The sequence below is a fragment of the Pinus tabuliformis genome, chromosome X (genome assembly GCF_031772625.1).
Source record: "Pinus tabuliformis cultivar Carrire ecotype Pingquan chromosome X, CPIR1, whole genome shotgun sequence".
NCBI lineage: Eukaryota > Viridiplantae > Streptophyta > Pinopsida > Pinales > Pinaceae > Pinus > Pinus tabuliformis.
This window is the reverse complement of record NC_142308.1, coordinates 1,025,526,052-1,025,541,079: the sequence shown is the minus strand read 5'-3', so window position 1 is coordinate 1,025,541,079 and position 15,028 is coordinate 1,025,526,052. Positions and strand designations below refer to the sequence as shown.

The following is a 15,028-nucleotide window of genomic DNA, read 5'->3' as shown; positions in this document are numbered from 1 at the left end:
AGTGATCCTTTATTCATCTTCATATCTTATGCTCTTTTTTTCATCTTAAGTATTCTATGATATTTGGTCTTTTTCATTATTCAGCCTTGATATTCTTCAATTTTCATCTTGTACCTGCAAAAATATTTACCTACATCATGACCAATTATCATCTTGGGTTTTCTTTAGATTACTAGTATCTGCATCTTGAGTTTTATTTGGCTAACCTATAACTATTACACCTATGGGATTTTGTGGATGACCCTCAACCATCACATCTCAAGGTTTTACATTGGCTTACCCTTAACTATTACAACCCTCAAGTGGTTTTTTCTTACCACAAATAATACATGACATCAAATGGATTTTTTTTTACGAAAAACATTAGTGGTTTTGGATGACCACAAACCATCAAATGGTTTCATATTACCACAAAACATTGCATTGTCATGACAAGTGGTTTTAGATTACTACAAACCTTTCCCTAAAAAATGGTTTTTAGAGCACTACAAATTTTTCAATATGGATGGACTTGCCTCATTAGATTTAGATTAACATTGACTCATGTACATTCAATTGAATTTTTTATTTAGGTCATCTATCACTTATACAAACATTGGATCAAGATAATTTTCTTTCCATGATCCAAAAACATTAGGAACCATTAAGCTTTTTAGAGATTAAATTTTCATGGATACACTTCTTTTCATGAACATACAGCTTCACTAGTTTCTTCTTCATTCACACATGTTCACCATCTTTCTTTCTTCTTTATGTCTTGATCATTCATTTTCCCATGGCATTCCTTTTTTTACTACATCATTATATTTGTCATCATCTTCTTTCATCCTATCATTACTTTTTCTACTACACTTCATCATTCATTTTCTTTATTTAACTATCATCTTATTTTGTCATGTCATCTGCTTCTTCATGTCTCTTCATTAGTCTTCTTTGGCTATCATCTTCTATTTTCATGGATTCATCCATTTTTTCATGATTCTTCGTTGGATACTTCATTCATGAAGTCTTCTTCTTTGATTTACACTTGTAACAAATTTTTCATTCATTTGGAATTGCATCTTCTTCTTAATTCTTCATCTATATGTTTCACTACAATCATTACATTAAATTGATTATTACATGAGCTTTCTGATTCTTCCCGCAAACAATTGATAATTGATGTCAATAAAAAAGAATTCAATCTACTAAGATACATGAGTGACATCTAATGTACTCACCAATTCTCTAAGAATCCTTTTCACCCACATGGCTCATCAACATGTTAAAATTTCTTAATCATAATTTGAGCCCAACCTTCTCACATTATAATATTACTCCATCTGACATTCATTCCTTAGTCAAGACTCAAGTTCTTTTATTGCACATAAAGATAGCATACAAGTACACTTTCCACCTTCATAACTACTTAGTGGTTCATTCCACAACTTGATGTTGCGTCCTCTCTATGCATAAGAGCATACATGCTACATAATTATATGTGCTACCACAATAATGCATGTAGGCTTGAATCAACGGTTCTTACGAAATACCTAGGGAAATCCACCTTATTATGGCTAGACTTTTACAGCTTGGACCAACTCTTTGGAATGTTGGGTATAATCAATCATGCAACCCTCTTCTTTTCTCTTTTCAATAAAATAAATCAATAACTTTAATTTTCACTTGACTTTAATTCAGTCTAAATTTGATTGGACTTGTCAACTTTAACTCTACTTTATGAGGACTCCTTATTTAAACCACTCTTAGAAAATAATTTAAAACAAATTATATATTATAAAATATCCATAAGAGGAATCCACATAAACCATGAAAAAACTCTGCATTTCACTACAAGTCTTGAAATGTATAATACATTACTCTCTTCGATATAGAGTCCCATAAAATTTTTTCAACAAAATTTAAAACATTACCAAATTCTAAAAATGACTTGTGAAAATTGCTTATTTCATTCTTCTTTTGTTTCTTTTTCTTTCATTCTTTCCAATTTTTCTCTCATCTAACTTCTCCATTGCTATTTTCTTTAGCGTGAAGGAGAGAGTAATGGCTCCCTTATCTGTGATTGCCTCCTCTTTTTTATGAGTTCCTTTCCATTTAATTTAAGAATAATGGCTTCTTTATTTGTGAGTGCCTCCTCTTTTTTATGAGTTCCTTCCCATTTAATTTACAAATTTGCTTTTAACAAACTAACAATTTTTTAATCAAAGAGAATGAAATAACACTCAAATACGACTATTGCTACAACTACAAAGAAATACAAAACAATAAATATGAATTGCAAAACTAATGCCAAGTCCATTGAATGGTTTTGCATTTATCATTTAAATCTTTATCAAAATCATTGTTGAATTCATACTTAAAGGTGTTGGAGAAGATCAGTTTGTTTTCAAAAAAATTTCTCAGTCCTCTTTTCGAATTGTAGAGGCACCAATTGTGTTGAATGTTATCTATGTTTTGAATGCCGATGGTGAGTCTTGCATATTTCCTGGAAACAAGTATATAATTTGGGACAATTGATCATAGTTCCACATAGTGGATACTCGTCCAATATGATTGTTCCTGGTTAGGGCTATTAAGCTCATAATATTAGGATCTTCAGTATTAACTATGGTGACTACATCTCCTTAATCCACTCGCATTCATAGTTGAATGCCAAAGAAAGTTTACAACTACTTCCAAACAACTCTTGCACACTGCCCAAATGTTGGACAATGGTTTTCCATGTTCTTGCATTCACGACCTTCCTTGTAGGTAGTGATGACTTCTTATTTATTTTTTCGAAGGTTTTGTGCAAAATATGTTGTTCTCTTTCTACAAACCCTCAATCCACAACACCCTTGGTTCATAGCAATCTCTCGAGTCTTTCACCAGCTTCCTCTATTACTCCTTACCAATGCTCTAATACCATTGTTGGCTTTAATAGCCCACAACAAAAACATGAAAAAGATTACACAAAAAAATATGAAGGAACAAAGGGATCAAGAAAACCCTCTAAGGGGAAAATCTATTAAATTATATCATTCCCCTAATATTAATTTAGTCTACAAATAGTCCCTTATATAACTATAGGTTATCATTTCAACCAACTCTATAAATATCTCCATAACTTCCCTCATTTAGTAGAAAATCTATTAAATTATGTCATTCCCCAATATTAATTTAGTGTAAAAATAGTTCTTTATATAACTATAAGTGACCATAAAACTTATTAATTTAGTGTACCAATAGTACCTTATATAACTATAAGTGACCATAAAAACTTATTTAAATCAACTAAGTCCATAACTATTTCCACAAATTCAAACATCACACCTATAAACTGTTGCTTCAACATAAATGTTTTTTCTTTGTTTTTTTTAATAATTCAGGCAATAGCATTAGCATTACTTTACTGAAAAAATATTTACAATATTAGCTATGCTTACCGACCTACTTCATGAGAAATCAGACCAATAACATAATAATAATACTTTCTTCCCTATAAACAATTTAAACTTTAAATAAAAACTTAAAAAATAAGAAACTTTTTTTTATGGTTTAACTGATAATCAGACCAATAACATAATAATAATACTTTCTTCCCTATAAACAATTTAAACTTAAATTAAAAACTTGAAAAATAAGAAACTTCTTTTTATGGTTTAACTGATTGCTATCATACCTATTGCTATTTTTATTTACAATTGGAGTAGAGGACAAAAACAGCTAAAGAAAACATTTATTTATATAGAAATTCAAATTGAATGGCATTAGGGAAAGCGTCTTCCTCTTCAGAAGACGTGAACACTTGAGAGGTTTAGAGAAATAATAGATAACTAAATTCAATTTAAGTGTTTTTGAGAGGTTTAGAGAAATAAATCGATTTGAATAATTCAAATCAATCCTTGTACTAGTGAAACTAATACAATTCATTTTCACCGCATATTTAATCAAAATCTATAGGATTGAATGAAACCATATTGCTGGGTACGTCGAGGAAGAGATATGCCTTCGAAAAATAGAATTGTGTAGAGGTTAAACGTCAAGAATGATGCACAATAAAATCACATCGTTCTGTAGAATAATGAAATTGAGAAACATAATATCACATTCTTCGGTCATATAATGAAATTGTAAAGCCTCTTTAAGTTGAATTCGCAACCAAAACTTCATTGCAAAATCATCTGGGCATTATGATGCAGGTCCCACATCACAACCTTTACATCAGTAAAATGGGTGAACAATATATGGCCTCCTCCCATTTCATTGTTTTCCCAATTTCTGCACCTGCACGTTGGGCATTTTATTCTAGGGCCTCCGCTCATTTCATTGTGATAACTTCAGCACTACACAATTATGTTCCTTTCAAGAACTTCAGACTGATTCGATAAAAGGTGATTAACAAACGTGTCTAATACTGCTTCAGAAGATGAGGGGCAGCTAGAGCCCAACTTGAGTTTAAGAGACGCTGCTCTTTCTCTCATTTGGACTCCATGCTCGCTATCCATCAACAACGTCACTCCATTGCCAATTTCCTTCCTGCTCATCCGTCCATCCTGGGTTGGCCGGTCGATCATGGCAGCAACCTGGAGGTGATTAACCTGCATTTTGGCATTGTAATGTTGATCTCCTCTGGTGGGCCATGCCAAGATAGGAACGCCCTGGATGATGCTTTCGACAGTGGAATTCCATCCACAGTGCGAGAGAAATCCTCCCGTGGAGGGATGAGAGAGTATGAGCAGCTGAGGCGCCCAACCACGGATTATCAAACCCAATCCCTCGATTCGACCTTCGAAGCCCTCTGGAACTACGTACTCTCCTCCTCCGCCATTACTAACCTGATGATCATGAGGACGATGATCAGGATGAGGAGGAGGAGGACGGCGATGGTTCTGTAAAACCCAAATGAATGGCTTCTGGGCAGCTTCCAATCCAAGAGCGAGCTCTGTCATCTCTTCATCGGAGGGACAGACTATGCAGCCGAAAGAAACGTAGAGAACTGAAACAAGCGCCTTGGAATTCAACCATTCCAGACATCGGTCTTCATCGATACTGCTCTTCCTGTTGCGGATGGCGCTATCATGCGTTATAGCAGTACATGGTTCTGACTGATTCCAGAAAGAGGAGAAGGGCAGAAAAGGCCCTGCTGCCCAGATGGGCTTCTCTATCTCCTTTTCTGTGTATTCGATGAACGGAAACTCCAGCTCCCAGCGTGTGTTGACCAAAATTTCCACGCAGTCCTCGACCCCGTTCATCCACGGTGGGCATTGGGACCTCAAATCAGGAGGAGGAGGCGGAGGCATTCGTTCAGAAACGTTTTGATACTTTCACCACAAAATTCATGAAACGTCAGCGCTGGGCGAATGTAACACAAAAACCATGGTGGAAACCCAACAATGGTTCTGTCATCAGTTCATTCCAAAAATTTGAGCGCGCATTGAAATTCAAATTTCAAAGTTTGGAGGGTTTTCAAAATTCAATCGTATATGTATCATATACAAAGGTGCATCCCGCTCAAAACTCAAATCTGAAATTTGAAATAGAGGGACTGTTGCCGCAACAAATATCCAGGCGATGTGCATTAATGGGAGTCAGAGCTACGGAGCTGCCCGGGAACATTGCCGGAGCTGAGTGATGAGATGTGGATGCATGGATGCATCCCATGATCGGCTCTCCGAGTGACGTCAATCTGGTGTCAGGTAGGTGCATTAATGATGCTATAGGGTATGAAATAAGACTTGCCTTCAAGAAATCTGCTTCGGATGGACCCCTCCAAGGTATTGTTGCAGTGTGTGACAATCCCTTGGTGTCCGTGGACTTTCTCTGTTCCCAGGCTTCGTGTTGTTTCGGTGTGATGTTAAAGATATTTGTAATACTCCTTCCTCTCCATTGTTGTTAATGTTCCCTCATCTTTGTAGTTACTCTGCGCAATTAGAAATAAGTGCACGTGGGAGGAAAGAAAAAACCGGTAACAAAGCTGTTATGTGAAGTGCCAGTTTATTCTGAGATTTTCTACACCCTTGGATCGTTTTAGTTTTATGGTTTTGATACAGTCGAAAGACATGTTTGATGCTCCTCTCCATTGTCACGCAGCGTTGATATAGATATATAATAATATATTTTCATATAAATAATACATTTATTATTTAAAAATCTGAACACATTATCAAGGATGGTATTATGACCGTTTAATGTAAAACCTTAGTTCAAATATCCGAATTTAATAGATGGATGACTTTGAAAGGCAAGATTATGGCGTGTAAGATTTTAATTTTCAATTTAATTAAAAAATTTACAAAATTAAATATAAAAAATATTTTGATTCGTATTCATAAATTATGTGGTGCACTAAAAATATCTATAATAAAATGAGGTGAATTTTTATTATTAAAAATATTTTTAATTATATATATATATTAATTTTTTTATAATTAATAAAAATAAAAATAATTTAAAATAAAAGTATAATTTAATTAGTATTTATGATTTTTTAAATTTTGGCAATATGGAATATATAGTGAAATAAGTGTTTTAATGCTGATTATAAATTGATGTTTATGAAATCATTTAATTAATATGATTGTGCTATTATATTTTTAAATTTAAAATATAATATTTTTAATTATTTCTTTTATTATATTGTTGTTTTTTTATTTTTTATTTTTATTATTATTATAGTAAGAGTGAGTATATAGATTATATTAAAAATCAACACCTCAATGGGGCAAGTACATCAATAGTACATCAAGAGATTGTTTTTCCCTCACAAAATTCTAGAAAGGCTAAAAACCAATATCCTCCCAATAAGAACATGGGGCCAAAGGCCGAAAACTAAATCTTCAAATGTTTATTCCTAAAGAAAATGCTTATAGAAAATGTAGAAACAAGGCATTTCTACAAATTGCTAGGCAATGGTCCACAACTGGATTGATGAAGCAAGATAGGGCTCAGAACCCAAGTTCTCTATACTATGATATTTCTTGCTTCTAATGACCGGTGGGGAAGAAAATTGATTTGTAAGCACATCTAAATAGGAAGGGGGAGAAGAAGAGGTTCTATATTTCTTCTCGAACACCTTACCAACCTCTTCATCATTCAATGTAGGAGGAACCTGTTGTAGTTGTTGTAACACCCTCCAAAATTTTGGCTTACACTCAGTTTCGAAGCCTTCCTTGGTCTTATATATTGTTGTTGCAAACACTAGAGCTCATTTCATGACCTTTCTTGTAGTGCTTTGGTCCCCTTTTCATGTTGGGCTAACTATTATGTTTTGGCATGTTTTTCTGTCGTGCAATGTTAGCAAGTCTATTTTAATGCTTCCAAAGGTCGGTGTTTGTGTATATGAGGTGTCCTAACAATGTAAAAATATGTCGCATTCATACATAAATTCTTGAGCGCTATCGCACAAGTGTCGTCACTGTCATCCTAAATATCTTAAGTGTCGCACTTGTTGTATCTTGTCATGACGCAGTCATATAAAGGAAAATGATTTGTTCATGTGTTCTGATGATCTATGTTGTCGTGTCATCAAAGTATGCTAAGTGTGTGATCACAGTCAAGCTTCATCACAATTCATTACCTATCCACACTTAGCCATTTTCGGAAAACCTTCTTGACCGAGCAACTTAACTTGACTGGGCCCCAACTAAATTGCACATTGTGCAGTCTCAACCCTCTAAGTTGTGACTTTTCTGCTTGAAACTGCGCAATGCGTAGTCCCTGTCCCCCAGGACTATTTCTTTGCGCAATTCTTGTACCCAGCTCCCCACCTTGACCCCTAGAATTGCACAGTTATGTCCCACGGACTGGCATGAATTGCGCATTTTGCATCTTCAATCCTCAAGCTTTTCCCTTGGCTACTGGAATTGCACAATGCACAGAATCCCAACCTCTCTTGACATCCAAAACTGTGCAGTTGTATTTTGTAGTGTCCTTTCCCTTAGCTTGAATCCACTACCTTAGAAACTGCATAGTCTTGTCCTTCAAGCCTCCTTGAGCTGCGCACTGTGTAGTCTCAAAGCTCAAACTCTTCCTCCTGATCGTTGGAACTGCACAATGTACATCCACTGAGCAATAGTGGCTTAACATTACCACATCCTCAACATGATTGTGATATTAGATACTAAAAGGATCTCTGAAAATAAGATATGCCTCAAAATCCTTTGTACAACATGAATATAGTCACTAGTACAAAAATAATGTCGAAACTTAGAAACCATTATGCTTGAATATTAATGCCTTGGACTAGTAGTATGGAAAGGTAAAAAATATTTCCTTTGTCCTCCATTATTGGATCCTCATTTTTTTCGACAATATACACATTGCACTGAGGATCTACACTAATGCAATGGATTTTATTATTAACGGTGTCCTTAAACGAGTGGCCCTTAGATATCGAGGGTATGGCCTTTCCTCATCCTCCATGAAGTTGCAAAACTAGATATAACATTGAATTCATACTAATACCATAGTCTAGAAGCAAACAAGGGTCATTTTATGACTTACCAACATATAAAAGGAACTATTGGGTCATTCATATCCCCAACTTTAATATAATGTAAGCTTAATGGAGGAAACATGTTCCAATGACTTAAATGGAAAATTGATTGTGTTACCTTGATATGATTACATTAATATTTTAAAAATCCTCATGTTTTCTTTAGGTATTTTGTCAAACCCTTGTCTTGAAGCTTCAATTCTTTGGTACTAAGAAAATAGGTTAACAAATCGTTTCCTCAAAATTGATATTGCTCAAAATTGATGTTGACAATAGGAGTAGCATAATGGTTATCCTATATGAAATCATCAAGCATCCTAGACCCTACAATATATGTTGTCGTGAAGGCCATAATTCATGTAAATATTTGGTCAAACACTATTTTGACAACATCATTATTGTGGTACCTAGCATACTTATTGACCAATTTATCATCTAACTATAGACAAGTAGATAGAGAGGTATCACCATAGCTGTTAATAAAATTTCCAAACATCTTGGAATAAAACTCGTATCTTGCATATGTATGGGTGTAGTAAAACACTACTCAATTGAAACATTAGTACCCACATAAATTAGAGTTGTTAATGGTTTTCCATCTACCATCTAGAAACATTGTAGCACAACTTTTACAGATTTATTTTGGCTCAACCAAATTATTTTATTTCCTTTGTCTCTCCTAATATCCATTCCTAGGATACATTTTACAACCTCCAATTTCTTATTTTAAAGTTGTGTTAAAAGACAAGACTTTAAATCAGAAATCACATCCTTATTATTAACAAATAATAACATATCGTCAACATATAGAGTGATAATAGGAAAACAACCACTTTCATTTTTGTAACACACACAGTGATTTGATTTGAACCTTAGAAAGCTAACCTCAACACAAAGGAATCAAAATTTTGTACCACATTCTAGGATACTATTTGAGACCATATAAATACTATTCTAACTTGCAAACTAATGACTATTTACTTATTTCAATATAGTTCTCTAGTTGTGTCATGATGATCTCCTCCTTTAAGTAACCATGAACGAATGCAATTTTCATATCCATTTGTTCTATCTCTAAATCAAGGATTTATGCAACAAATAATAGAAAACTAATAGATGTTAACTTAATATTACTTGGGAATATCTCACCAAAATGTATTCCCTCAACTTTGGGAGTATCATTTTGCAACCAACCTTACTTTATGCTTTTCAACAATTCCATCCAAACTGATCTTATTCTTGAACACCCATTTACATCTATTGTGTTTTCTTCCATCAAGCAATGGGACTAAGTCTCGTGTATCATTTTTTTCCTGCATCCATTTCCTCATCCATGGCTACTCTCTACAACTCCTCGTCTTCCATCTCCATTTTCTCTTTCATAGTTATAGGCTCATTAATGTTATTACATAAAGAAAATATATATCAAAATTAAGAATGGCTATAATTATACTATCGTAATTGTCTTCTTTTCCAGGTGGACCTCCTCTAAGTTTGAGGTGTAGTTTCTTCCTCCTCTTTTGGACTCTTTGAACCTTCCTACTTATCTTGTCCTTCACTAACTTCTTGTTCAATTTCCAGTTAAATTCAACCTTCTTGTTCTTTGATGGTAGTTGAACGACTAAATTCTTCTCATCCTCTTTAGGTTGCTCAACTATGGGAGAAGGGACCACTTCTCCAAAAATGACATTTTTCTATACAACAATTTTCAAACCAAAGGATCCCAAAGCTTGTACCCTTTCACACCAATACCATATCCATTGAAGACACATTTCACTGTGTTGTTATCCAATTTATATTGTTTCTCCTTAGCTACAAGAGAATAGGCCTCACAAGAAAAGACAAAAGATGTCGAAGATAGTGCTTCTTTCCCATCGAAGCATCCATATGGCTCTTATCCACATTAGCTAATGTGGGAGAACTATTAATAAAGTAACATGCAATAAAAAATGCTTCAACCAAAAACTTCTTCTCCAGGACAAATCCATTAAGCATACTCGTTGCTCTCTCCAACAACTTCTGTTGATTTGTTTTGCAACTCAATTTTTCTAAGGTTTACATGAAGTTGTCTTATGTATTTCAATGCCACTCTCCTTGAAATAATGATCAAACTCTACAGAACGAATTTCACCGCCATTAGCAGTCCTCAACACGTTAATCTTCATACATATTTTAGTTTCCAACAAATATTTAAGTTCCTTAAATTGACTAAAAACCTCATATTTAGTTCTAAGGAAGTATACATGTGTCCATTTAGAATAATCATCAACAAATGACACGTAATATAAAGCCTTAGAAAACTGAAGGAAATTTAACTAGAATAAAACATTAAAATGAATTAATTGCAATAACACATAAGATTTATGAGAAGTAGAATAAAACTAAAAGTGGTTATGTTTTACATATATACAATGACTGGCAGAAATCAAATTCAAAATAATAATCATTCAATCCATCAATAATATTTTTCTTTCAAGGACCATGGAACATTCTCACTTATATAACCAATATGTTTCATGATAACGTTGTCTTCTTTGGAATTAATTCGATTTCTAAATTAAGAATTTTCTTAGGAGGTTTTGATTGTAAAAAAGTAGATCCTATAGATTTATTTGCTACAAAAAAAATTACTCTTAATAGTGCATTCATTAAGATGAAACAATCTATCCACATGAACATCCTTAGTGAATACGATAGCTCCATGAATTATTTTTCACCCTTTGTTAGAGAAAACAATTTCGATAGCTCCATGAATTATTTTTCACCCTTTGTTAGAGAAAACAATTTTCACACCTACATCATTAAGTGTTCTTATTGATACTATATTTCATGTTAAATACAAAAAAGTGCATAACTCTATTGATCCACTTCACTTTGCCATCATGGAATCTAATGAAGACTTTACCACATCCAACTGTTCTGATAGGAGAGTCATTAATAATGTATACAAATTTGACATCATGTTTTTCGTATGCTCAAAACCAATATTGATGAGAATTCGTATCAAAGGAAGTTCTAGACTTTATCTCCCATTCAATATGGCATGCACAAGTTGCCAAAGTTGTAAAAAATACATCTTCATCATCTTCTTGAGAATATTTTCTTGAATCATTATCAAAATCATTGTTTTTCTTTATCTTTTCCTTCTTTTCTTCTTTGCAGTCCCTTTTAAAGTGACAAAATTTGTTGCAATTACAAAAATTTTCCTTTGAATTTCTATGAGACTTTCATCTCCCACATAATTTGGATATACTCCTTTCTCTTCTTTCCTTTATCCTTTTATCTTCAATGAATGGTGATCCAGGAGGATCTCTAAAACAAATTGAAATTGATGGAAACAATTTGTAATGTAAATGTACTCTTATCAAAGAGCTTCTCGAGATATTTCCAATTATGCTTAAATAGAGTTAAAATAGTGTCATAAGAGAAAGTTATGGCCTGTTGAAGCCCTAGAAAAACATGAAATAAAGATGTGCATGTGGGACACATGGAATCACTAGGAGATGTCATGTTTATGTACCGACATTGTATGGATGCTGATACGGAAATATGATAGGATGACATGTGGAAGTATGATATTGAGGTGGACTGTACAGATATTGACATGACAGTACATATGGTGATGATGTGGCAATTTTGATCCAGGTGGATACTGGTGGCCACCCACCTATTCCACATAGACCCCCTAATCAGTTTCATCTGTTTCCTGGTTCATTTTAGCATTTACTATTTTTAGTAGTTTTTCAAGTCCTAAAATTCCGGAGTAGTTTTGACCCTCTAAATGATGTTTTTTTGGGGTCTGTGGCGAAACTTGTAGTACTCTGTGAGACCTTTCCAAAAAAGTATTGTACATGCCAAACGAAGATAATTTTACCAAGTTACGACCTCAGGAAGTGGACTGCCCCACTAACCCCAACAGGGCCCACAAAATCTTGGTGTTACATCTCTCGAGGTTAGGGTTTTGGTTGTTTAGGGTTTTCTCATTTTTTCCAATAATAAATAGGCCCTTGAGCCTCATTGTAACATAGTTCAGAGGCATGTAGCTGCCACATCTCTTCTTAGACATAAGCTACCATCTCCTGAGCTATCTTATTTCCATTCTTTTTGTAAGCATAGTTTAGTATTTTTCTATTAATGAAATGAACTGTTTTTCTACTGCATCTTTGTGTTTATGATTATATCTCTAAGTTGTTGCATTCCAATATAAGTTTGTATTAGTGGTATTAGAGCAGTCTTCTCTTTCTTTGTTTTTCTTTGCATGTCCCCAACGAGGTCAAGGTATAAGGAGTTAGGGCTTGATCTAGTTGAACTATTGCAAGATCAACCTTGCAAAACCCGACGACCTCCCATGGTGGAAGAAAAGAAAGACGAGGGGCAGGAGATCCTTTCAAAATGTTGCTCGAGGAAGCCCTCGAGCGATAGAGGGACCCGATGATGGATAACTTTTCCCAGATCCTACGAGGGCTACCCACAGGTGATGCATCTTCATCCAAAAGCTACTCTGGAGGCAACAGTCCTTTTAAGGTACAATTTAACTTTGATATTCCCATATTTGAAGGCTTGATAGATGTAGACACCGTAGATAAATGGTTAAATCTATTGGAAGGATATTTTTAAGTTCAAAACTTTTCCAATCGGGAAAGGATTACTTTTGCACTTCTAAAAGTTGCCCCACATGTCAAGGACTAGTGGGAAACATACTGTGAACAAAAGGATGAGGGTGAACCCTTGTTGTTTTCAGCTGCACCCACTTGGCATTCTTTCTAAGACGCCATCAAGGAACAATATTACCCTATCAAGAGCTATGAAGACAAATACATAAATTGGATCATGCTACGATAGGGAAGGGACCAAGATGTGCTAGAGTTAACAAATATTTTCCATACCCTTCGCACAGAGCTGGGTATCAAGGATACTGAGCAGCATTTGGTGCTCAAATACCGTAACTACCTACATAAGTACATCCCGGATGAGATGGAGTTCCTGGACATTTCCTCGCTTGACACGGCATATTGATACACTGTCAAGATTGAGTAGAAGTTTAGAAAAAGTAAGCGGGACTTTGGATCTACAAATCTAAAGCATGGAAAATGTGCCCACAAACCATAGAACAAAGGACCAAGCCAAGGCAGGGCTACCCATGACATTCCACCAAAGCCGTAAGCAAAGAACAATGCCATGAAGACAAAGGACACGGGAAAATGGTCTGAGTTCCATAAGAGCTCCACTCAAAATACAAGTGGGTGTCGGGCCAAGTAGTCATTGGTGGCCAAGCTGAAGGATTTTGAATAAGACACAAATTTCGACTCTAAATCAAAACTCCATAAGAGAAATGACAAAGGGAAACAGATCACTGATGTGGAGCCCAGTGCCACTATGACCACCACAAAGATCCAAAAGATTGAGCTTGAAGATCCAAAGGAGGGGGAACGCCTCTTCCAATCACAGATGTGGGTGAATGTTTCTCTGTTGCAGTTCATTATTGACAGTGGGAGCCAAAAGAACCTCATTTCAGTAGAGGTCGTGAAGTGGTTGGGCCTAAAGACTACAACACATACATAGCCGTACACCATCAGATGGCTTCATCAAGGACGAGATCTTCGCGTCAGCCAACAATGTCGCCTTCCCTATAGCATCAAGCCCTTCACAAATGAGGTACTGTGTGATGTTGCTCCTCTTGAAGTTTGTGATGTATTGTTAGGAAAACCATACTTCGGTAAGCGACATGCTGTATATGAGTCTAGACCTCGCTCTATGATTATTACTTTGGCTAATAAGTTGTACAGGATACTGGAGGTAGCCCTGCCTACCGCCATCTCTTTGATCATTGCAAAGCAATGCAGTGAGATCATTTCTTAGACCAGGAAATTTGTTTTCCTTATGATTCACCCCTAGGGCAAGAAGAAGGTTGTCTCCATGGAATCCAGGCAGGGCTCCTTTGTATAGCAACAATAGATGGACAAGGTCATGGAGGAGTACAAGGATATTTTTTCCTCACCCACAGGGGTACCTCTGCATTGTCACATCAAGCATTCCATCGATTTGAGCTCGAGCATCAAAGCCCAATGGAATGATCTATCCATGGTCTGTTCTGGAGAATGATGAGATCAAGAGGTCGATTCAGGAACTATTGTAGAAAGGGCACATCAGGCCAATCTCGCCACCTTATGGGAGCCTGATTGTATTGGTACAGAAGAAGGATGGGACCTGGAGGCTCTGTATTGACTATCAGGGTGCTGAACAAGATCACTATCTAAAATAGGTACTTGAACTCGCGGATTAATGACCTTATGGACTAACTTAAAGGGGCAAAATATTTTAGCAAGATTGACTTGAATTCAGGTTATCACAAGGTGCCTATCGAACCCTCCGATGTGTGGAAGGTTACCTTCAAATCCAAGGAGGGCCTTTTCTAATGGTTGGTCACGTCGTTCAGATTGACGAATGCCCATCCAACCTTCGTGAGACTAATGGAGGACATCTTGCGACCCTTCACCAATGCATTCGTGGTGGTGTATTTAGATGAAAACTTGATCTTCAGCCAAAGTTGGG

The 15,028-nt window shown here is 35.5% G+C and overlaps 1 protein-coding gene across 1 annotated transcript; it reads right to left on the bottom strand.

Moving 5' to 3' along the window:
* Window positions 1-4,044: 4,044 nt before the first annotated feature.
* On the bottom strand, window positions 4,045-5,282 carry LOC149143247 (zeatin O-glucosyltransferase-like). The gene has a single exon (XM_089451739.1). It carries the CDS (start codon window positions 5,280-5,282, stop codon window positions 4,326-4,328), a length of 957 nt encoding a protein of 318 aa, XP_089307865.1. The 3' UTR covers window positions 4,045-4,325.
* Between the last annotated feature and the right edge of the window lie 9,746 nt (window positions 5,283-15,028).

Bases quoted from the DNA above. Each gene is read 5' to 3' on its own strand.
- LOC149143247 (XM_089451739.1), bottom strand. From the start codon at position 5,282: ATGCCTCCGCCTCCTCCTCCTGATTTGAGGTCCCAATGCCCACCGTGG.